Source organism: Xyrauchen texanus, chromosome 45, assembly GCF_025860055.1.
Source record: "Xyrauchen texanus isolate HMW12.3.18 chromosome 45, RBS_HiC_50CHRs, whole genome shotgun sequence".
NCBI classification, from domain to species: Eukaryota; Metazoa; Chordata; class Actinopteri; order Cypriniformes; family Catostomidae; genus Xyrauchen; species Xyrauchen texanus.
Window position 1 is genome coordinate 983,640 of NC_068320.1, and position 26,333 is coordinate 1,009,972.

Below are 26,333 nucleotides of genomic sequence, written 5' to 3' on the forward strand. Positions count from 1 at the left end.
CTCACACAATTAGAAAAAGAGTTTTGATGGAAGTAAAAATGACTGGTAGTTTCTACGAATAACTTACAATTTATCTTTCTTTTTCAGCTAATGGTCAGTGAAACATATATTTATATACAGCCGTTTTATTTGCAATTTGCAACCCTGTTACCAATGTTTGGGTAAACTCCATGTCTAAAGTCAATTTAAAGCTCTAATATCTGATCTAACTTTATAGCAATAAACATTAAACGTTACTGTCAATCAGATTTTCTACATGATATGGTGGATAAATACATTAAATTATTGTGGCAGAAGAGAAAATCATTGATTAGACAATACAAAAAGTGTCTTTAAAAGGCAATATATTGTTTATTTCCATGCTATTGAACGTAAGCCTATCATTAACCTACATTCAACAGCAATCCATTTTGCAATTGAATTTGTCAATATGTCTGAGGTAAACTTATTAAATGGTTGTTTATCACTTTGGTTGTTTCTTGTGTAAAATCCAAGTTTTTAGGTCAAGTTTTACAACCCTTATGAAAATCATTGACACAAATTCGCCGCTGATAATTTTCACATGCAACTGAGCTTTGTGGCAAACTTGCGGCAATTTATCAATATTTGCCAAAGGTTTGCCGGAGGTTCACCACTACTGAACTGGAAACTTCTGGCAAACATTTGTTGCGAATCAAAAGCTCATTTACATGTGAAAATAACGAGCTGTAAATTTGCAGCTAGTTTAGATATTTTCTAAGGGTAAGTTGCATTTAGAGTTGTGCTCCATCTAGTTGTGTTAGAATGTAAGAATGCGTCCTTATCTTGTGCCATCTGTAAGTGTGGTGTGTAGCCATGAAAAGCTGAAAATTCCTTATTATGCTGTGGTGGCATGATTCGTTTTTTATATAACCAATTACACTGAATTAATGCATTTATTCATAACCCTAATTATAAGCATTATACAAAAAAACACAAAATGTTTTAAATTTAAAAAATAACGGGTAATATGATTGCATCCCTTGCTAAACTAGCTGCAAACTTGCCACAAATTTGCTTCAAATTATTATTACATGCAAATGAGCTTGTGATTCACAGCAAATGTTTGCCAGAAGTTTGCAGCTCTTCACCGCTAGTGGTGAACCTGCAGCAAACATTTGACAACCATGAACAATTTGTAGCAAGTTTGCTGCAAAGTTCATTTGCTAGGGAATTTATCAGTGATGAATTAGCTGCAAGTTTACAGCAAATTTGCAATGAACTTTCGATTTATGCAAGGAATGTAAAATGTGACAAATGTAGTAGTCAACAACATTTTTGTAAAATTTGTGAAAGTGGAATATTTATTAAGTTGTCTTTTTGTCATGCTTTAGAAATTGTTAAAATTTTGTCACTTGGGTCTCACAATTCTAAGGATACATTTTTAATGGGGAAAACACATCTCAAATGTATTTTATTAGTAATAAAAATGTAATAGATTTTTTTGTTAATAATTAAAAATAATGATTTACTATAATTAATTGAATACCACTAAATGTATATGTCATATGATTTTAGTTCTTGGATACTGTTGAGAAAGTCAAGACTTCTGAGGTGGGACAGGTCAAACGCATAATATTAGGGCTTAATACAGACATTTAATTGAGTTAAAATGGCTACTTTTCTGCTAGCCAAATTATCAAATATTTAATCATTCTCACAACAAAAAAACACAGGATTTGTGACATGACTTAGAAAATGTAATGAGACAGAAAAAGTATACAAAATAATTATTTATTTTCAAATTAAAACTTTTTTTTCTGAATATCAAATCCAAAATACCTGTTTGTGCTTGTCCAGATGTTGAATTTTGTAGCCCTGCCACCACTGTTATGACAGTGACATTGTAGAGGCGTCCAGATGTCAACCCTGTTATTACATACGAGGTGGCTGTGCTTGCGACTGTGTAATTCCATGTTGAATCCATGTCCCTGCTGTCTATGAGAACAATCCAACATCGCTCTGTTTGTCCTGGACCAGACTGCCACAAAACCTCCAAGCTGTTTGAATCTCCAGAAATGCTGAGATTTTCCACCGCTGATGGTCCTATAGACATACATCATCAACAGTTAGAGCTAATATCATATAATGTAAAACATTTTGTGTAAGGGCGGAGGGCAGGGCCGGGTCGTGATTATACACACCTGGTCCCTTGTCAGGCTAATTAAGCCTCAGAGAGGGATAAAGGCCGACTGCGGATGGTGGTGCGACGAGAGAGAGATTGTTTGCGGGAAGCTGACTGTCATGTGTGTTTGTGTCTTTTGGTTTATTTCTTCATTAAACTATTATTTATATTGTCAAGCCGGTTCTCGCCTCCTCCTTTCCATTGTTCCCTTTACAATAACCTTGACATTTAAAAAATAAAAAGGGAGAGTCACGTGACACCAAGCAAGTAGCAGACGTGTAAACGCCGAGCTCTGTGCAATTTGCTAGTTTTAATAATTTTTAAACCGGTGAGATTCGATACACCCTGCTACATAACTGTTCTTTGAAGTCAACATGGCAAAGAATTCAAAATCCTTGGACTCTGGAGATATTAAAAGAAACTTACATGCTCAAGCTTATACCTCAAATAAGCCTGTAGACCAGGGAAACTCAGGGTCAACTGTCCAATATATCTGTGATGCTGACAAAAGTTGTTGCAGACTTAGAGGATCTTGCTGTAATATGTCGATCGATTACTGCAATGCAAATGAATTCTCCGAGTTGGAGAATCGGGGACGTCGAGAGACAGATCGATTATCTGGAGTCATCGGAGAGGGAATTATCTGCTAATCCACAAGCGAAGTAGAAAAACTGGAGGATTTGGAGAACCGCAACCGGCGAAACAACATCCAAATTGTTGGAATTTCTGAGCATGAGGAAGGCCGAGATATTGTGAAATTCGTAGTCGAGCTCTTTCCGAGTCTGCTTGACATAACAGGCCACAAGCTGGAAATCGAGCAAGCTCACAGAGACCTGGCTCGGAGATCTGCTGAGGGAGACAGCCCCTGATCAATTCTGGCCAAATTAGGAGTGGAATCAGAGTGGAAGAATCACAGCATTTTCTTGTACACAGACTTTGTGAATTTGACAAGAGAGAAACGTGATCGATTCAAAGAATGCAAGAAACTCTTACATCAATGGAAGATTGCTTTTGCTCTGATGTTTCTGGCCAAATTGAGAATAGATACTAAGGATGGACACAAAATATTTAAATGCCCACAGCAAGTGATGTCTTCCATAAAATCAATAAACTGAGGAAGTTAATCTATATTTCCTAATATGTCAAAATGTCAGATAATATGAGTGGATGATCTCTCTCCACATGGAATGTGAATGGTTGGGGGACCACATAAAAAAAGGAAAGTTATTTATTTTCTTAAACGTAGGATATATGATATAGTGTTTCTTCAAGAAAAACATATTTTCCAGCAGGAATCTGAAATATTTGGGAAGATATGGGGTGGACATGTTTTCTTTAGTGCTGGCTCAAGTAAGAGCAGGGGAGACATTATATTGATATATAAACATCTACAATCCAAATGTCTCAAACTGATGAAAGATAAATTAGAAAGAGTCATTAGTGTTTTAGCAGAAATTCAGGGACAAAGGTTGATTTTGCCTAATATTTAAGCACCTAATGCTGATGATCAGGGATTTTTTTTATTAAACTTGAAGGGCTTGAATTTTGCAAGCTGCTGGCACCCCTCATGATATAATATTGGGAGAAGACTTTAATCTTTTTATGGACTCAGTCCTTGATTATAGTGACGCAAAAGTGTGTAAGCCCCCTAGAGCAACAGTGATACTTCACATGATGTGCAAAAATCTTGGCCTTACAGATATTTGGAGACTTCTGAACCCATCTTCTAGGGACTATACATTTTTTCATCAATCCATAAGATTTATTTTAGAATAGATATTAAAACATTTTTGGTATCTAAGTCCCTCATTTCATTTGTTGTTGATTGCTCAATTGGAAACATGTTAGTCTCAGATCATGCCCTGGTGAGTTAAGAGGTTTTTCGACATACAGAGTAAAACAAATCATATAGTTGGTGCTTTAACAAGTTGATACGCAATTCCCCCACACACGGTAGTGACGTCACTCTACTTACATTTAATGTAGAAATTACCATCAATAAATGTAATTTATTGATGGTGGTGAAATTTTTACTTCGACCTTTGATATAAATAATGCTTTTAAAGGATTCTATATTGATCTCTATAGTTCCATGTCTTCGTCTACTGATGAAGATATTAGAAACATTGTGGAACCATTAGAACTCCCTAAAATTTTGTTTAACTGATTAAGTAAAGTGAATATGTCTCTTATACATATAGATCAGGTGGGGTTTATTCAGGGCCTCAGCTCTTCTGATAACATTATCAAACTCCAGTCACTGCCATCTCACTTGATGCCGAAAATGCATTTGATACGGTAGAATGGCATAATCTTTTTAAGAATTTGGAAATATATGGGTTCAGGTATACTTTTATTGGATTAAGTTACTTTATAGACACCTGGTAGTGACAGTACAAACAAATTTATTAATTTCATATTATTTTACTTTGGTTAGGGGCACCCGGCAGGGTTGCCCTCTTTCCCCATTATTGTTCTATCAACTGTCATGAAAGGAGGATGATTTTCCAGATTTTAAGTTTTTGCTCTTCACAGATGATATTTAATTATAATTTATTTATTTTATTTTATTTCAAATTTTATTCCCAGCAACTTTGTCTGATTTAGTTCGAGTTAATTTTGATCCCTTAATTAAAATGTTCTAGAGCGATATGGGCAGGTGGGCGTCATTACATTTAACTATGATTGGGAAGGTTATTGTTATTAAAATTAATTGTATTCCAAAACTGTACTACCTGCTATAATTTCTCCCTATAGATGTCCCTCTCTCTTACTTAAAGCAATTTGATAGCATAGTGAAGTCCTTCATTTGTAATGGTAAGCGTCCTAGATTACATTTTAACAAGTTACATATACCAATTAAAAAAGGTGGGCAAGGCCTACCCAAGATTTTGATTTATTATTTTGCATTCGGTCTCAGACATTTGGCTCACTGGTCGCTTCCACCTGAGAGAGCCCCTCCCTGGTTTTGTATTGAACAGAAAGTTCTTGCCCCTATTTCACCATTACAAAGCCTTTTTATCAAACTAATTGGAGAAGTTAAGTTACACCCCTTTATTTCACATTTGCACTGGTCAAAAGTGTCCGGAGTGTTTAATTCAGACATTTATGTTTCCTCAAGCATATGGCTGAACCCAAAATTATGTATTGATAAGTCCCCTTTCTGTTGGTCAGAGTGGATTGTGAGGGGGGTTGCTACACTCGGTGACCTATATGAGAGCGGAGTGTTGAGATTTCAAAATTTGTTTCAACATATTGGGATTCCCAGATCTCAGTTCTATAGGCATTTACAGCTGCGCCACCAGCTATGTTTTGTTTTTGGGAGTAACACACACCCCCTAAAGCGGCAGATAGTATGGAAGAGGTGATTACTGCTTTTGGAAAAGTTCATGAGGCATCAGTGTATTACTCCCTGTTAATTCAGAGTCTGGGGGACAGAGTCAAAGCTCTATCGAGAGATTATGGGAGAAAGATTTAAACTTGGTATTGGAGGAGAGAGCGTGATTGGTATTGGAGGAGAGAGCGTGATCTAGGATTCTAAAAAAATGTCAAGTCTGTATCTAGAGTTGCAAGGATGCTCCTTATGCAGTTCAAGATTTCACATATATTCTATTGGACCCCCTCTAGATTGTATAGGCTTGGTCTTAAAGAAACACATAGAGCGATATGGGAAGGTGGGCGAGGATGGAGACGCAACCCATGTTTTTTGGGTGTGAGTTAAGAGCCAAGGGTTTTGGTTGAGGGTGCACTTGGTTTTCGTTTTTCCCCAGACTGTATTTTGGGAGAAGGGGTGTAATCAATAAGGAGAATAAACATGTGGAGTATTGAGTCCTAACCTGTGTTATGGTTGCAAAGATAGGTGATTTATAGGGGTTGGAAGTCGGTTGGAGCGCCCCCGATTGGTGCTTGAAGATGGGAGGGTGGCAGCCTTAGAGGAGGGGTCTTATAGAAGTTTAGGGAACCAGGATTTGTTTGTTGGAAAATGGGGTGGATATGGGGTGTGATAGTCAGTGTGTGTGATTTATATACAGTGTATATGTTTTTTTTCCCTTCTCTTTATTAGTTGTTTGGTTTTTGTTTCCTTTGTATGTGTTCATGTAAGACCACAGGGGTGTTTGTTGCAGTTCGGGGTGGGTTTGGGGATGAGGAGGAGGAGGAGTGGGAGTTGGATTCTGTGTATTTATTTTATGTTTTTCTGTGTTTTAGTAAAAAATGTTAATCATAAAAAAATATTTAAATTAATCCAGAAAAGAGCATGGTAAATAATAAAAAAAATAGCAGAATGACTTTGAATTCAGAATTTTATAAAATGTTCATCAAAGAAGAAGATACTTCTTGGAAAATTGGTCACATTACTTTTTGATCCATCCATCCATCCATCCATCTTCAACCGCTTATCCGAAGTCAGCTGCTCCAGCAGGGGGCCCCAAACTTCCCTATCCCGAGCCACATTAACCAGCTCTGACTGGGGGAATTACTTTTTGATATGTATCTATATTCCTGTATAAATTCAATAGGAATATATTAAGTACATGTGTTTCCATCATAGTTTATGTACACATCTTCTTAACTTGTAAAAATGTATTCACCACAATCAAGCATATCACTTATTTATTAATTGTTTTGCATTTTGGAAATTTTATAAGCACATAAGCATTGCTTATTCTCTTTTTGTGTGTGATTTTTCTCCCCTTTTCTCTCCAATTTGGAATGCCCAATTCACAATGCACTCTAAGTCCTCATGTTGGCATAGTGACTCGCCTCAATCCGGGTGGAGGAGGACGAATCTCATTTGCTTCGGCATCTGAGACTGTCAATCAGTGCATCTTATCACGTGGCTTGTTGAGCTTGTTACTGTGGAGAAGTAGCGCATGTAGGGGCTTCATGCTATTCTCGGCATCCATGCACAACTCACCACACGCCCCACCGAGAGCGAGAACCACACAGTATAGCGACCACGAGGAGGTTACCCAGTTTGGTTGCTTAGGAGACCTGGCTGGAGTCACAGCATGAACTGGATTCAAACACATGACTCCAGGGGTGGTAGTTAGCATCAGTGGTGTAAAGTAACGAATCACAAATATGCACGTTACTGTAATTAACTACTTTTTACCAAGAATTTTACTTTTTTTAAATAGTTTAAAAATTGTGTACTTTTACTTGAATACATTTTAAGTGCTGTAACTATGCTTCTAATGTGCTATTTTCCCACCGTCTGTGTTGGCTACTTCCCTGTCCTAATTTTATTTTTATCTATCAACATGATTGGCTAGGGGCAGCTGCAGATCTGGCACCAACTGTTATGGATATGGAGAATGCCTCAAACACAGTTCAACACCTGAACATCACAGCAGCACCTGAAAGGGCTTTTTGCAGTGAAAAAGGCCAATTACTTGATCGTGTCATGTGAGTTTAACTTGCTCAAGCCATATATCAGCATTAAACCTGCCTCTAATTTGAAGAAACATATCGAGGAAAATTTAATATTTATGCTTACCAGATTCTGTGTCTATAACGTAGCCTGTAATTGAACTATCTATCACTGACATTATTGGGCTGCTGTGAGAGGTTAATGCAATTTTATCAATAGGGCTGGGCGATAAAATGATCTAGATGTTAATTTAAAAAAGAGAGATTTCCTCGATCAAACATTTGAGTAGTTGTCTTTATTTAGCCTATGTTCTACATCTAGAACAGGGGTGTTCATTACATCAATTGCGATAGCAAAAATGTCCTTTTTAGAAGAATATTTCAGCTCTGTAGCTCCATTCAATGTAAGTGAAGGGGTGCTAAAATTCTGATGCTCCAAAAAGCACATAAAAGCAGCATAAAATTAATACATACAACTCCAGTTTTTTAATCCATGACTTCAGAAGTGATATGACATGTGTGGGTGAGAAACAGATCAATATTTAAATCAATCTTTGCTAGAAATTATTCTCTCTGCCCAGTAGTTGGCGATATGCATGAAGAATGCGAATCACCAAAACACAAGAAGAAAATGAAAGTTAAAGTAGAGATTGACTGAGCAGGGAGGAGAATTAATAGTAAAAAAGGAATATTGATCTGTTTCTCACCATATCTATCATATTGCTTCTGAAGACATGGATTAAACCACTGGAGGCACATGGATTAGATAATTTTTATGGTGATTTATGTGATTTGTGGAGCTTCAAAATTTTAGCACCGATTCACTTTCATTGTATGTACCAAAAGAGCTGAGATATTCTTCTAAAAATCTTTGTGTTCTGCAGAACAAAGAAAGTCATACACATCCAGGATGGCACGAGGTTGAGTAAATGATGAGAGAATTTTCATTTTTGGGTGAATAATTCCTTTTTTAAGCGGAATCCCTTTTTGTAGCCCCTGTACCAAACAAATTTTCCCATTCCTGCTCTACCACCTCTATTTTGCAGGACATGATGTGCCAAATGATCCTGCTTATTTAGCATTTTTTTGCATTCCTTGCATTGTTTGAACATGTTTTATGCAAAACAATAATGCTCTGTTGGCATTAAGGGAAATTTAGACCCTAAACATAAACTGATTTTAATGTAATTGTTTCATACATTACGATTTAAAATGGTGACCTGTGTATTGAAAATACATTTTTAATATTTTCATTTCTGTTATCATGTCTCCCTTTAAATTTTTGGAATCAGATTCATGTAGTGTTGATCATAGATAAGTGATGTATTTTAAAGTTGGCGTACAGTGTTCATTATAATGGGGCATAGGTTTTGCAACTCAGTATTCAATACTCACTACTCATGAGTACTTTTAATAGAGCTACTCTTTTGCTCTTACTTGAGTAGTTTTTAGGACAGCTACTTTTACTCTACTCACACTAAAATACTTTGGGAAGTAACAGTACTTACCCACTCATACTTGAGTATAATTTTTCAGTACTCTTTCCACCCCTGGTCATCGTCAATACTCACTGAGCTACCCAGGCCCCTAGCATTGCTTATTCTTATTCTTATACGTTCATCGTTTTATCCTTTGCCATTTTAACGCATTCTTCGGATTTTTACACTTTCCTACTGTTTCATCTCTGTGTATTATACCACATGCGTTCACTAAAGATAATGTTAAAGAGAACAAAACCATGTCAGACACTGTAATATGCTCTGGTCCTCTCCCTGCTCATCGTGGTGACAAGGTTTATAGTAGCTTATTGTCACTGAATGGCTGGATGTCTGAGTGGTGTCTGGAGAATAAAATAGGATTTATAGACATTTGGAAAAGTTTTTGGGGTAGACCTGACCTGCTAAAGAGAGAGACGGACTCCATCCCTCCAGGGAAGGTGCTGCTCTCCTCTCTAGTAATTTAGCTCATAGTCTTAATAATGATAGTATTTGAACATTTTTTGCATAGGTCAGGAAGCAGACACACTGGCTAATCTGAATGTCTGCTAGCTGCCTTGAGACGTCACATAGGTCACATAAAATACAACACATAGAGACTGTATCACCTAGATATCATATAGAGTCGGTGTCTGTTCCCTGAACTACCAAACACAAAACTCACAATAAATCATTTAAAAAATAATTTATTGAGGTCAAACTCAAGGTCAAACAAATTATGATAAACATCATATAAAGGTAGGGCTACTAAACATTAGATCTCTTTCTACCAAAGCACTAATTGTAAATGAAATGATTACAGATCATAGTTTGGTTGTGCTCTATTTGACTGAATCAGATAAACATATTAGTTTAAATGAATCTACTCCCCCAAGTTATTGTTATAAACATGAGCCTCACCTGAAGGGTCGAGGAGGAGGTGTTGCTACAATTTACAGTGAAGTTTTTTGTAACGGACAGGATATAAGTTTAAGTCTTTGAACTAATAATGCTTAATGTGACACCGTCAGATATAAATAAAAAATCTTGCTCTTGCTACAGAACATATATCACCTGGGCTTTACTCTGGTTTCTTTGGTGAATTTGCAAATTTTCTACTAGTTATATAGATAGAGCTTTAATTGTTGGTGACTTCAGCATTCACATATATAATGAAAATGACACATTGGGATTAGCATTTATCAATATTCTATATTCTTAACTCTCTTTGAGTCAGACAAAAAGCATAATCAAAGTCCAGGCAGAGGTCATAAACAAGGAAACAGCAATCAAAGTTAAACAAATCCACACTTGTAAATCTTAAAGGCAAGCAAGATTGGTACACGAAAAGCAAGGGTTCTGGGAGATGTATTTCGTAATGTTTTAGTATTCAGGAGATAGCTCCCTTTGGTGGTTTAAAGAGTGGTCTGTGAGCTGAGACGTTACACTCAGATCATTACCTCATCTCTTGTTTGTTGCGCTCAGCTAATGTCACTCAATCTACACCACGCAATCTTTCAGGTAGAACTATTCTTTTGACAACTAAATATAGCTTCACTAATAATCTTCCAGAATTGTCTCTCATACTCAGTAGGCCAAAAAGTCTAGAAGAACTTGATGTAATAACAGAAAGTATGAATACAGTCTTCTCTAGCACTCTTGACTTTGATGAAAGAAAATGAAAGAAAAAAGCCTCGTACCACGGTATAGTGATCAGACTCATGCTCTCAAGAGAGCAGCTTGGAAAATGGAGTGCAAGACAAAATTAGAGATGTTTCGCTGTGCATGGAAGGATAGTGTCCGTAGCTACAGACAGGCACTAAAAGCTGCCAGGTCAGCATATTTTAGCAAACTCATAGAAAATAACCACAATAATCCTAGATGTTTATTCAGTACTGTGGCTAAATTGGTTAGGAATAAAGCCTAAACTGAACCAAATATTCCATCGCAGCACAATAGTATTTTCCAGTAATCTCAGAACCTCTTCTTAATATTATTAACTCCTCGCTATCCTTAGGACATGTCCCAAGAAACTTTAAAATGGCAGTTATGAATTAAGAAGCCACAGGTTGATCCTAGAAAATTGGCTAATTACAGACCGATTTCAAATATACCAATTATGTCGAAAATACTATAAAAGGTAGTGTCCTCCCAACTATGTTAATTTCTACAGAGAAATGGAATATATGAGAAATTCATTCAGGATTTAGGCCCCATCACAGTACAGAGACAGCACTTATCAGAGTTATAAAGTAATTGCTCTTATCATCTGATCGCAGCGGCATTTCCTTCTAGTGCTTTTAGATCTAAGTGCTGCCTTTGACACAATAGATCACGATATTCTCTTAAATAGGCTGGAGAATTATGTTGGCATTAGTGGACTTGCATTAGCATGGCTTGGGTCATATTTAGCAGACTGCTACCACTTTGTATGTTTAAACAGGGAACTGTCAAATCAAACAGTATGGAGTTCCACAGAGATCAGTTTTAAGACCTCTTTTCTCCTTATACATGCTTCCCCTGGGAGATATTATCAGGAATCATTGAATACATTTCCACTGTTATGCAGATGCTACCAAGCTTTATATTTCTTCTAAACAAAACGAAAAGTTATAATTCTCCAAATTAACAGAGTGTATCAATAAAATCAAAGATTGGATGGCCAGGGGGCCTGGGTAGCTCAGCGAGTAAAGATGCTGACTACTACACCTGGAGTTGCAAGTTCGAATACAGGGTATGCTGAGTGACTCCAGTCAGGCTTCTTAGCAACCCATTGGCCCAGTTGCTAGGGTCATTTTTCTCTAAGATGCTTGCCTTAGTGGTAATGACAGCAGTATTCTTTAATATTAAAAATTACAATTGGTACATACAATAAATACCAAATGTATTAAAAATTAAAAATGGAAAAGTAGAGTTTGATTAGACTATAAAAAAATTTTTTTTATGTTTTCATTAAAATCAGACTGGGTGAAATAAAGAATAAAAAAAAAAAAATATATATATATATATATATATATGTCTTTCTAATATGCCATATGCCATTCCAATATGCAATCCATGAGAAAAGGAAAGGTGTGGATGGCAGAATGTCTAAAAAACTGTATTGGCAAACACAATCACATTGCCCTTTGCTGTTTTATGAAAAACAAAATATGTTCTCCATATGGAATTGTGAGATAACAGGTCAAGAAACTTTTGAGGTTGAAGGTCACATTCAGGCAACCTCTTCTAAAGAATGTTGTTCAGGTGAATACAGAAATCAAGAGCTTCTGTCTGTCAGTAAGCCTTATATTTTTATATTTGTAACTCAAGTAAGATTAATAAATCACAAAATATTATTTTAAATCAGATTTTTTTAAAATATATTTTTAAATGAGGAGTGGTGGTGGCGTAGTGGGCTAAAGTGCTGAGCTGGTAAGCAGAAGGTCACTGGTTCGATCCTCAACGCCACTACCATTGTGACCTTGAGTAAGACACTTAACTCCAGGTTGCTCCGGGGGATTGTCCCTGTAATAAGTGCACTGTAAGTCGCTTTGGATAAAAGCGTCTGCTAAATGCATAAATGTAAATGTATGTTCAAGTTTGCCTACATACATTTTATGTTTAATTTTAATGAATAATTCAATGTTTGGCTTTCAAATATTGTTACCTAATACGATTCAGACATTTTGAACTGTGACTTCAGTGTACAAATATTTTATATTATATAACTGTTATCACTGTAATCAGACTGACCCTCTAATGAGCGCTAACAAGTCTTTGTATACATTAGAACAAAAGAACAATGAGCAGGAAGGGAGTGGGCTGGAAGAACTGACCTGCAGTCAAGCTGGAGTCGAGCCCAGACATATACATACACACACCGCATTAACAACACAGATCAAGCTTTCCTCATATTCACACAAGAACTTGGACTTGAATAGCACATACAAGCCTAGATTTAAATAATCTACAGTTTTTACATTTGAAATTATCAGTTTTTTCTCTGCTTTTGATGTCAAAATGTAAACAGCCATGTGTAAAACACTTGCGCACATTGCATAAGTTGCTAAAAATGTCAGTTAAGGTGTTAACATGCAAGACGACATTGAGGTAATTGACTAAAAAGTATGTGTGCCAATCATTTAATCCATTTATGACCTTACACTGATAAAGGAAAGCCGTTTAAGGCATTTACATTTGGTACATACGTATGACCCAGGATTAGGTGGAGAGATTACATCTCCACACTGTCCTGGGAACGCCTCGGGGTCTGAGGGAAGTGGCTCGGTATAGGGAAGTTTGGGGCCCCCTGCTGGAGCAGCTGCCCCCATGACCCGACTTCGGATAAGCGGTTGAAGATGGATGGATGGATGGATGGACATACGTATGAGGCTGTTTACATGCTCACCAAAATGCTGATAACTCTGCTGAAAAAGATTTATGATAACATACTAAAAAAAATCTGACAATGCAAGAAATCCACATTTACATGAGATGAGAATAAATCGAAGTGGCATACACACAACACTTGCGAACATTGCATAAGCCGGTAAGAACGACGGTTAAGGTGTTTACGTGCAACGTGGAATCAGTGTAAAGGCCAGATATCTTCCGTGTTGATCAATTTATTCTCATGCGTTTATGACCTTACAATGATAAAGGAATGCCATTTAATAAATGTACATGACTACATATGTTCCCTTACGAAAATCGAGAGCTCATGGCAAATTTGCAGCACACTGGCCGCAAATTAGGCACTGATAATTTTCACATGCAAATGAGCTTTGCGGCAAACTTACTGCAAATTCTCCATTGTTGCCAAAGGTTTGCCTTCTGGGAAACATTTGCAGCGAATTAAGGGTTGTCAGTTTATTCAGCATAATCTGTGTAAGAACATGTATGTAAATGTGATTATTGTCTGCTTATTAAGCGATGTAACTATCTTTTTGGTGTCCAATCCCTTCCCAAATCTAAACTTGCCGCAAATTATTTTCACATGCAAATGAGCTTTTGATTTACTGCAAATGTTTGCAGATCCTCATCAGTTATGGTGAACCTCCAGCAAATCTTTGGGAACAATGGACAATTTGTTGCATGTTTGCCGCAAAGCTCATTTGCAGGTGAAAATGATCAGTGGCGAATTGTGGCAAGTTTGCGGCAAATTTGCTATGAACTCTCAATTTTTGTAAAGAGAGTTTTTGGCAGACGGGGGAGCTTTGAAAAGTCTTATTTTTGCAATTATATTTGTTGGTGCTAATGGTGCAAAAATCATGCACTGGATCTTTAAGATGTTCATTAACTGTCTTTTGCAAATTGCCCTCACAAAAATCTAGAGTTCATGGCAAATTTTCCACAAACTCACCACTGATTATTTTCACATGCAAATGAGCTCTGTGGCAAATTATCTATTGTTGTCAAAGATTTTCTGCAAGTTCACCACTACCGGCTAAGAGCTGCAAACTTCTCGCAAACATTTGCGTTGACGTACAAGCTCATTTGCATGTGAAAATTATGATTGGCAAATGCAGCTAGTTTGCCAGAAGATTTTTTGGAAGGATGAGAAAACACAATTAATGAATTGTCTTACCACTATTCACAATCACAGTTTAAACACATGTGCTTCAGCCTTCAAATTACAAAAGCAAAAATATTTACATTTTCTGAAGAAAATATGAGTGATTCTTGCCCATACAAATGTCTCCACCACAATTCTGGAGTGTTAGGTTGTCAGGTTGATTCTATGCAGTTGCTATTGTTCTGGGAGAATGTTGCCGGTTGCAATGAGGTGTTCCACATGCTTAAGTAATAGCCAAAGTCAAAAGAGTCTATCCAAGTCTTTATAACATTCTGGTCCCTAGTTGTGGTTCAAGTCTATTTTATTGTCCATCAGGCAAAAACTGGCCTGAACACTTAGTTCTAATCCTTTACACCACAAGTGCAATGCTCTATCAGTTGAGCTACTGCACAATTTAATCGTGCACAAACAAGCTTGTAAATGTTGATGGTTATTTAAAGAAAACAAGTATTGGGTAGTTGTTAATTAAAAGTAGTGATGCTACTAGCTTCACTAAATTTTTCATAGTATGACTATCTCAGATATTTTCACAATAGTGAAGCTTTTCCAGTAAGGAGCTACATTTTCCAACAAGTAGCACTGTAGCAAAACTCTATATAAAACAACTAGTTTAAATAAACAATTTTTTTATATTTAGCATTGAGAACTCATTTTTTATTAATTTTAGTGAGTTGCTTCTTTCAGATGGTTGTAAATTAATTTGTTCACATAAATCATTCACTTGAGCCCCAAGAGCCTAAAAGGGACTTTGCCTTCTTTTTTTTAAGCGAAATATTTAGTCTATTGGTGATGTTTATCACTGTATTTAAATTCATTTAGATAAAATAGGGTGTTTTCTAGTTTATCAGTATATATTAAGTATTTAACATGTTGGCCCTAATTGTTTCACCCTTATGAAAAATAATCATGATATTACTGTATTAATATCATAGCAACCACAACTATAGTAAAAATTGTTAATTTTGTGGATACTATGGTTTGAAAGTCTGACAGCAGGAGGGGGTGATTGTCACACTGTATGTGCCGTGGCACCATGCCCATCTCGGGACTCAAGTCTGTAGCCAGTGCTGAAGCGGTCTCATTATGCATCAACCACCGCGATGGGTTGGGGAGTGAAAGCCGTGCGTCAAAACTCCGCATGTGGGGCACTAACAGGACAATTGCTTTTAACGTACTGGGTGGGGCTTCGTGGCGGGGGGAGCAGAAGAGCGTCCCGAGGCTTGGGTGCTGAGAAAAGACTGAAAGAACTTAGCTTGCTCCGTGCACCCGGCAGCTGGGGCTGAGAGATGGGCCTGGGTTAAGGCGGAGCTACCTGTTGTTTAGACACAGGGGGACGCCCTCGGCGAGCAGGCGGGGCGTGCTGGTTTGGCGGCGCTGCGGCAAGATGTGGGATATCACTCTGTCTGCTTCTTCACCGCCGAAAACTGCTGGGCGAAGTCGTCGGCGGTGTTGCTGAAAAGGCCAATCTGGGAGACGGGGGCGTTGAGATAGCGTGCCTTGTCAACATCGCGCATCTCGACCATGTTCAGCCAGAGGTGATGCTCCTGGACCACGAGGGTGGCCATCGCCCAACTGAGTGCCTGCACTGTGAACTTCGTGGATCTGAGAGCGAGGTCAGTGGCAGATCGCAGTTCCTGCAGCACGTCGGGGTCGGTACTACCCAGGTGCAGATCTTTGAGTGCCTTGGCTTAGTGGACTTGCAGGGCATGCAGGGTGGAGGCGGCCTGTCCGTTGGCGCTGTAGGCTTTCAAGGTCAGTGATGACATCATTCTACAGGCTCTCGGGACACAAGTAGATTGCAACTGCTCTGTCCATCTGGGGGACCTCCGTTTATCCGTGGGCCGCCCCTCCATCCAGGGTAGTGAGAGCAGGCAAGTGGAGGGGTTGGTTTCGGGCAGTAAAAGGTGCCCTCCATGAAAACGTCAGCTCGTCATACACTTCCGAGAAGAAAGGAACCGGGTTATGAGCGGCAGCCTGATCCGAGGAACCGATCGAGTAGCCGTGAGGGGGGGGCGGAGGTTTCCAGTCCAGCCTCGCGCTCACAGCGGCCCGGGAAAGCATAGCGGACATCTGCGGGTCAGCCTCAAACTGGGCCATCAGACCCGAAGGTGGCAGCCCAGATGAGTCATCAGCATCAGACGCCGCTGTGATGCTCTCTGATGCAGCGGCGATGTCGTCATCCAATTCCGGGAGCTCAAGGGAGAATGATGGCTGGCTGCAAGGCGAGCCGCACTCATCCCAAGCTCGGACGGAAGCAAGCAAGTGCTCCGGGGGGCAGATGGTTCATGGGTATTTATCCGGCGAAACCGAGCCCATCATTATCCCCAAATCGCCTTCATCACCAGCCGAGTCGTCCTCAATCCCGTGGGAAGAAGGAACGACACGGGGATGGCTGAAGTGGCTTTCTCTCGTGAGAAAATAAATATAAATAAATAAAGCCGCGACCATAATGTTGCCATGGCTATGTTCTCGCACTGATTCATAAAACGCTGCCTGTGTGTGATCGCAGCCCAGGAACGCAAGGCAGCTTTTATGACCGTCAGAAGTGGAGAGAAATAAACCGCATCCAGGAACTACACAGAGGCGGCAATACATCTTTAAAAAGACACCTCCTGAAAAGGACATTCAATGCCTGCTGTTTATTGCTCTTTTATGAGTGGGAACTCAAACTCTTTTAGAGGAAATAAATTATTTCAGGCAATGAAAGCGCTGTCGAAGCGCCCATGGGCGTGGACTGCACAGCATGCTGGAAATGTGCCATAGATCCAACAGCAGTACTTCTTGCCAACAGAGGTGAGTGGACCAGTGGTCTGTCTGCCAATTTGACAATGGCCTTTTCTCAAGTTCAGAGGTACGTTTGGCATCCCAAGAAGACCCCTTGTGTCACTTCATTCGACACAACTTCGAGTGAGTGACAGAAGGGGAACATGGGTAAATGCTTGACGCTGCATGAAATCTATTCAAGGCTACATACAGAGAAGTAGCATAATAAACTCATCACCTTCACTTTGTTCATTCTTGAAAGAGTAAAAAAAAAAAACTTTGTAACTTAATTTATATGGTGACTAGATTCACAACTAGAATTAGAAAGGAAAATATTAGGCTTCTAATTTAAATGTTGGCTAATGTTAATTTATTTATTTTCTCAAAAATGTATCGAGAAAATAACGTGCCGATCAATGTACCTATATATTATGACATTACTAGTCATTTGATAGCACTGTGTGAGGAACCCTGATAGCACATGTAGATCATCGAGACGTCTATTTGATCTGTGTGTTTACATCTGGAAGACGTATTTTTTACGTTGTTTGCTCATCTGCAATAAGTCTTTGAGACGTTTGTCAATAAGTATGTCTCGGATGTACATAAGACATATAGCAGATGTCTTTGAGCTGTTTATGATATAAAAAGTTTGTAAATCAGATTTTTTTTAAAGATGTTTAGCAGAAGTTTAATTAGATTTTGATGCTTTCCAGATGAAAAGATCTAAAAGAGAGATGTACGTGTGCCATCTGGGAAGTGTGTATAAACTGATAATCTGCCGTTTTACTCGTGGTTAAATGAATAAAAGTAATTGTTGTGGTAACGCCTCTAGTGTTCATTTCACCAGGAAACTGCTGAGATACAATTCTAAACGACATCTTGTTTGCCACCCATACAACACGTCTCAAAGGACACAAGTCATTTTGGAATTATACATTTGATGATACTGCAAATAGTACAGTAAATACAATATAGGTTGAAAAAGAATATCTTACTAGTTGGCAGTGACACAGTCTCTTGCATCTGTAGCTTTCCATGCATCATTGATATTATGTCCAGATGGTATCCCGTTCCGGGATCTAAATTCTCCACTTTACATTCAAAATGTGAGGAATTGTCCTGGTCTTGATGACAGTCTGTTGAGTCAATGTGTCTTCCCCTAATAGACACTGTGTATTGACATTTCACATCTTCAGTTTTCAGTGTGATTAATATAGATTCTGTTGTAGAAATGGCCTTCACAATTTTGATGCTACATTGCTGTGTATGCACCACCGTGGTACTCTGAAAAAGATAAAAGCAATTTTCACTGAGCTGGCAAAACACAATTTTAGCCACATTTGGGCAAATAATTGTTCATGGGTAGTTGATATGTATTGTAGTCTGACATGCTATGCTCTATCTAAAACTATCCCTGCTGAAAACAACAACATAACCATTAGAATAGATTTGAATTGTTTCCACTACAAATACCATTATGAGAGTAGTGTTTAGGGCAATACTTCATTAAGATTTAATGGTTTGTTTTGGTTTCCAACACAGATATGTATTGTTCCAAATGGTATCCTCTACACATAACATGCCACCAGTAGAAGCTTACACATTACCAGTAAAGATTTATTTTTATGGATATTTTCCATTATACCAACACCATTCCTATTATGACCATTAGAAAAACTATTTCAGTGATGTTTTGTATAATTTTTTTTTCTCCCCACAGCGAGGACTTTTTGCTAATTCTTGTATGATTATTATGCATGCAGCTTTTGGGACCTCATTTTAATGCAGTACTCAAACAAACATTTAAAAGTACAAGAAACCTACTAAAGAATGTCTCACTATTTAGCATGTGTGACTAGGGAAGGCAAAATTTGTATTAAAATTTGTAAAATAAATAAATAAATGATTTGAATTATTATTGGTAACCAATAAGAGCAACTGAAAAATATACATTCCCTTAATCATTTTAAGCTAAAATCTTGATGTTGAAATAAATAATATTATAAAAAATGACATTTCCAAAATGATTTGTACACTTAAAACACACAAAATGAATGTCTTTTGCATTATGTAAGAAATTACCAAATCATTTGTGTTTACTTTAAAGATAACTCCATTTTCAAACAAACATTTTTACAAAAATAAGTTTCAAATATATAAAATAAATATATACATTGTTCAAATTAAGATACAAGTTTTTGAAAAATTAGTTTGTCAAATATTAATGGAACGGACTATTTAAATAGCTGGCTAGTGAACTCCCCCTGTGGTTACTTTGCTAGGACTGTGGTTTCCAAACGTATTTGAAAAGGACCCCCAAATATGATGATCCTTTTGCAAGGGACCCCCTTCCTAAAATAAAAAGGCTGCTATGTATATTTACATTTAAAGACCCCATTTATTGTGTGTAAGGAAAATTCTACATGTGATATTATAAAGACAACATGTTTTTTTATTTTTATACATCAGGTCAATATAAATGATCAAAATATTATCTGTATTATTGTTTTAATTTGCATTAAATTTACAGCGCTTCTTTTTTCTAATCAATATTAGACAAACGTTAGATGTAAAAACTAGTCTTTAGAAAGCAGAGTAAAACGTTCATAATGTGAAATTCAAAACATGTTAAAGTTTATTTTCATGATATTTTCTGCAGACCACCTAGCACCCCCTTGTTGGGCCCCTGGGGGTCCCTGGACCCCAGTTTGAAAACCCCTGAATACACAAGTTTGAACTTGAGGGGAACTGACTTCATACATCCCAAAGAAAATCAACAAAACAACCGCTGATTAAAAGTCATTGAGCAACAATTGCCCAGAAGTTAGTTTTGAGAAAAGCGCTTGCAGCATTTGTTTGATATTTTTTAATTTAATGTAATGACTTTAAGACATTTTGTATTTTGTATACAAATACTTTTTGGGGTCACTGTTTGTTAACCCATATAAACGTTTCCTTAACGTTAGTAAAAAAAATCAGTTTTTCAAAATTAAATATGTTAATTAAAACTTACCAATATTCCACATGCTACCCAAACAGCTACAGGAATGGCATTGGTTTTCAGCATTGTTGGTCATTAGCTTTTTGGGTTTAATAGGCAGAAATCCTCTTCAAAAAACACACATTATTCCTTAGCATGCGATCCAGAGAGTGGTTTCAACAAAATCTAGTGTGTAGGAGAGGACTTCTGTGGGAACCGCTCACTTTCACTCATTAGCAGCAACAATCAGGAACTTGTGAAGGAAAACAGTCCCGTCTTGAAAGGATATCCTCAATCAAAACACCAGAAGCATTGTTTTCAGGAGTCCAGTTGAGACGCAATGTACTGTTTAATTACAGTCTTTTCCTTAAAACATCTTAACTACACTAGACTCCCACATAAGGTGGATGGTAAATTTATTTTCTTCAACACACTTGCTCTTCTTGAACCTTTTTAGGTCATAAATGCCAGTGAATATGAACTTTCTCTAGAACAATAGATTTCAATGACTATGTTCTCCATGAATACTCATACAGCCCAGCCCCATTTCCTTCCTGTATCCTCAGTGTTCCTGCAGAACGACATGTTGAAAAGAGAAATGATCTACTTGTCACTGACTTTAAGCATTGAATGCAATATGACAGTGACTTTACTGAAAGTGATTCCCACTTTTCAAAGAGAGGTTTTTCAGATGGAGTGTAAAACAATCTCTAACAGCAAGGGTGAAAATGTGATAGAAACAGGTAACATTGGAGCAATGTGGCAGTAGCAGACATCTATGATGGTAACACCTTACATTATGTTCCCTTTGTTAAGGGTTTATAAAGGGGTTGATTCATGACCAATGAGTCATTTATAAATGCATTATAAATCAATGAAATACACTTATGTCTTCGTATTTAAATTTGAATTTGTTACGCATGTCACAATATCCACCCACGTGACACATAGACGGTTGAAAAGATCAACTGAACCTGCAAGCATAGTAAGAACAGTAATAGTTTGTGTTCAATTATGTCATCAAATACGCCCCTGCCACCAGGTTGTGGACAAAGTCCCGGTAAACAAAGCATTGTGTTTCTTTTGTGCTAATGGGATAATTAAATAACGAAAGGCTTCTGGTTCTGATAATACTCACCTGCTGCAAGTTCCTCATTCTTTATGCACACTGCTTACACCAGTCAGGAAAGACATTCAAGTCTGTAAAATCATGTATTTTTTCATGTTTGGATGGTTGCTGGACATCCCCCAGATAGCACGCGTACCTCTCCGAGATGTCCATTTTAGATCTTTTCATCTAGAAAGAATCAATCTAATTAACATCTGCTAAACATTTTAAAAAGATCAGATTTACAAACATTCTAATTCATGAATGTCTCAAAGACATCTGCTGAATGTCGTATTTACATTTGAGACATACTTATTGATATTCATCTAATAAACGCAATGCAGATGACCAAACAACGTAAAAATTCCGTCTTCCAGATGTAAACGCACATATCAAATAGATGTCTGGGTGATGTACGTGATGTACGCTATCAGGGCAGGGGCGAATCTAGGGGGATGCTGGGGTAGCCTTGGAGAACATGATAACGTAATAGTGGACTTTTTTCTTTTGCAATTCAATTAAATGAGTAAGCAAAAATTATATTTGCTGTAATCTCCAATACTTCATGTAGGTCTGGCTACTGAGTTTAAAGTATAATGCCGCCAGTCAGGGAGTTGTGAAGTTCAATAGTTTGACATCTGGTAGGATCGTGGAAACATACAAAGGTACAACATGAGAAGGGTATGAGTGTTGTTCTTGATGTCAATTATGGTGGTTATGTGCTGGGTAAGACTGCCCTGATCATAGTCTGCCAGGAAAAGGTATATTTTGATTCAGAGATACATCAGTCGGTGCCAGTGATGGACGTTGCTGTGCACTGTGTACAACATTACAGTAGATTCGTTATGAGTCTGTTTGTGTTCACAGGCTTGTAGATTATCACCCAGTGCCAGCCTATAGACACTTTGATCTCGATCTTGTTGTGCTTCATCATTCCATCTGTTTAGGTCAACAGACATGAATGAAGCCAGTCATGAAGTACCGTGACATGTCTTCTTGAATATCTACCCGCCTAACAGGGAACGTCCCAACAACTTTGCCTAACACTATTTAAAGGTTTGAAACAAATGTTGTAAATAAAACAATAATGGAACATCCCTATAACGTAACAAACGTAACCTAACACGTTATACTAACATTAAGAAAGCTGAAGGCATTGCTAGATTTCAGTATCATCCGGGGCTTAGCCCACAATCCATATAATAATATAAAAATAAGAAGAATCCTTCCTTCCATGACTTAAAAAATGACCATCCTACCTGTCAAATAATAATTAAGTGCAACACCGACACCAGTTCAGAACTTTATATAAGCAAATGTCAGGTGGACAATAAATGGATTAAATATGTTTTCATTTAAATTGTGGAGAATAAAAGTGAGAATTACAACTTGCCAACTCATTGTTCATTGTGCAGAAATGAACGCTAACAGTAAAATCGAAGTAATGTAACAGTTTAAATTTGCAGTTTACATTTATCATAATATTTTCAGAATATTAAAAACAATATAACATGTTAGAACAAGAGCTCACACCTTCCTTGTTGTTTTTAACCCTGATGTACTTACAGTTTTTTACGATTGCTATGACAGATTTTTCAATACTTTTAACAATTTTCCAAAACTCTTAACACAGTTAGCACTACATCTGTCTGTGTAAGCTATACTATTAACACATTTCTTGTTGCTTTAACACAAAATGCATACAATTAACACAAATTTAAAATGCTTGAACTTCTTTTACACACAAGCTCAAACAAGACCAAAACAATGGATTTTTATTGCCAAATTTACCAATGCTTTAACACTGTATGTCAGAACAGATAACACCATGTTCTAAACCTAACCTTACAGGCTAAAGTCAAGGTAAACAGCTGTTTATATTGTGAATTGAAACACAAATATATCCCCTGTATTCTATTCTATTGTTACTGAGAAACAGCTGATTGAATTATGCAAATATATAAATCACAGCTGATTCCCATCTAGGAAACACACTCAGGTGTTGAGGTTCTTTCAATCGCATGACCATATGGTGTAATGTAAAAGAGGACCTTTTGGGCTGATCTTTTGTGGAAAGGGAAAAATATAGCGCAACAAAAGAAAGAAATAAAAATGTCTGCACTAGGTAGAGGAAGACATATACCAGGACAATGGATAGGAGTGGGGCAAGGGAGAGGGAGAGGGGTCTTTTTTTTTAATTGAATTTCTGCAGCAAAAGACCTAAACCCAACAAAACAAAAATGTAGAGAGGCTTCAAAAGAAACTGCAGTGCAAAACACAATCTCTGATCAATACAATATATACTGTCTGTTGTATTAGATCAGAATCAGAATCAGCTTTATTGCCAAGTATGCTTACACATACAAGGAATTTGTCTTGGTGACAGGAGCTTCCAGTCAACAACAATACAAACAATACCAAAAACAGCAGCAAGACATAGGTAATTAAAAACAAAAAAGAACACAAAATAAATAATTATACATATACGTACATACACTCACCTTCATACATACCCACATACACACTAGTAGTGCAAATCTAATACAATCTGTTATATAAATAACAAAAACCTGTATATTATGTACAGAGCAATGTAAGTAATGGCAGAAGTGGATATGTTGGATAATATAAATTAAAATTAAAATTAAACTGTGTATTGCACATCATTATTGCTCAATGGGGCAATTTAATTGTTCATTAGTTGGATGGCCTGAGGGAAAAAACTGTTCCTGTGTCTGACGGTTCTGGTGTTCAGAGCTCTGAAGCGCCGGCCAGAAGGCAACAGTTCAAAAAGGTAGTGGGCAGGGTGAGTGGGGTCCAGAGTGATTTTACCAGCCTTTTTCCTCACTCTGGAAGTGTATAGTTCTTGACGGGGGGGCAGGGGGCAACCAATAATCCTCTCAGCAGACCGAACTGTCCTTTGTAGTCTTCTGATGTCTGATTTCGTAGCTGCACCAAACCAGACAGTTATTGAAGTGCAGAGGACAGATTCAATGACTGATGAGTAGAACTGTTTCAGCAGCACTGGTGGCAGGTTGAACTTCCTCAGCTGGTGAAGGAAGAACAACCTCTGCTGGGCCTTTTTCACAATGGAGTCGATGTGTATCTCCCACTTCAGGTCCTGTGAGATGGTAGAGCCCAGGAACATGAATGACTCCACTGCTGCCACAGTGCTGTATAGAATGGTGAGGGGGGACAATGTTGGGGTGTTCCTCCTATAGTCCACTATCATCTCCACCGTTTTGAGCGTGTTCAGCTCCAGGTTGTTTTACTGCACCAGAAAGCCAGCTGTTCAACCTCCTTTCTATATGCAGAATCATCGTCATCTTGGATGAGGCCAATGACAGTGGTGTCGTCTGCAAACTTCAGGAGCTTGACAGAGGGGTCATTGGTGGTGCAGTCATTGGTGTACAGGGAGAAGAGTAGTGGGGAGAGCACACATCCCTGGGGGGCACCAGTGCTGATGGTACAGGTGGTGGAAGTTAATTTTCCCTGCCACACAAGCTGCTGCTTGTCCGTCAGAAAGCTGGTAATCCACTGACAGGTAGAGGTGGGAACAGGGAGTTGGTTTACAGTTTTTTTTACAGTCGCTAGGACACATTTATCAATACTTAGGTCACTTTTTCAAAACTCTTCACACAGTGAGCACAACAGAAGTATATGTGGGCTAAACTGTGGATCAATTATCATTGCTTTGGCACAAAATGCATTCAGTGACTACATCTTTCAAATTACATTAATTATTTTCTCACTTCGACACAACAACCGCCAAAACTCTGTGTACCGACAGGCCAATGTGCGCATGCTTACATACTGTTTTCAAAACTGTTACAGTTTTTTTAAATTGTTTAAGCACAATTTTGAAAACAGGGCCCGGTTTGTCAAAACACTACACACAATTATTTTGGCATAAGCACAACCCTTCACCAAAGTAGCACAACACTTCAGATCATTTGCAAAATGGAACACTTTTGTCAAAACTATACACTACTTCATAAAAAGAATATTTTGTGACCATACGAAACACACACATTTCATATGACTTCAATCTTTTTGAACCAGTTACACACTGCTGTTGCTAACCTAAAACACTTTTAGCAAGTCTAATTGTCAGTGATTAGAGTACTGTAAATGAAGTACAAAGAGAAAAGTGCAACTATACAAACACTACACAAGGCCAATGCTGCAGACTGAGGAAAATATAATTCATTTCTCTCCATATACCCATATCAGTCAACATGGAGAATCACAACAAAACATGTCCCAGTTTTCATGCTACTACAGTAGTGTGCATAACACTATTAGCTCAAACAACAGACAAACGTAAAATACTGTATCCAGTACAGGTTATAATTACAGTAAATAACAACAACAACAAACATAAAAAATAATCTGAAAAAACTGACAATATTGTACACAATACTACAGTAAACATACTATACATTATCTCTTCGACTAGCTGGATCTGGCCAGAGAATTTCATCAACATCACAAGCAATATCGTCATTAGCAAGACAATGCGGGAAGAACCGTCTTGAATGTCGAATCCATCCTTGCACAGCTGCGGCGTCGACTTGGTCACAGGCATCCTCCATGGCCTGAATGAGGGGTACCTGAGCCTGGGGCTGGAGATCGTAAACCTTCCACTGCCATGCAGTGAAAAACTCTTCGATAGGGTTTAGAAACGGAGAGTACGGTGGAAGGTATAGTACTGTCAACTGTGAATGGTGTTGAAACCAGTTCTGGACCAAAGCGGAGCGGTGGAATGACACATTGTCCCAGATGACCGTGTATTGCATCTGGTGCATTTCATTACCTGCTGTGACGATGTGGTGCAATCGGTCCAAAAATGCAGGAATGTGAGGTGTGTTGTAAGGGCCCATTTTGGCATGACGGAGGACAACCCCATGCTGTGAAATGGCAGCGCAAAGGGT

General features: G+C 37.9%; 1 protein-coding gene across 1 annotated transcript in view; it reads right to left on the reverse strand.

Annotated features, from left to right (window-relative positions):
* ptprb (protein tyrosine phosphatase receptor type b) overlaps positions 1-20,756 on the reverse strand; it is a 78,916-nt gene extending 58,160 nt beyond the window's left edge. Inside the window, exons 1-3 of the mRNA XM_052118159.1 lie at positions 20,325-20,756; positions 18,307-18,595; positions 1,801-2,064 (exon numbers count right to left, since the gene is read on the reverse strand). Coding sequence (XP_051974119.1) covers positions 1,801-2,064; positions 18,307-18,595; positions 20,325-20,378 — 607 coding nt within the window. The 5' untranslated portion in view covers positions 20,379-20,756. The remainder of the gene's footprint in view (positions 1-1,800; positions 2,065-18,306; positions 18,596-20,324) is intronic.
* Between the last annotated feature and the right edge of the window lie 5,577 nt (positions 20,757-26,333).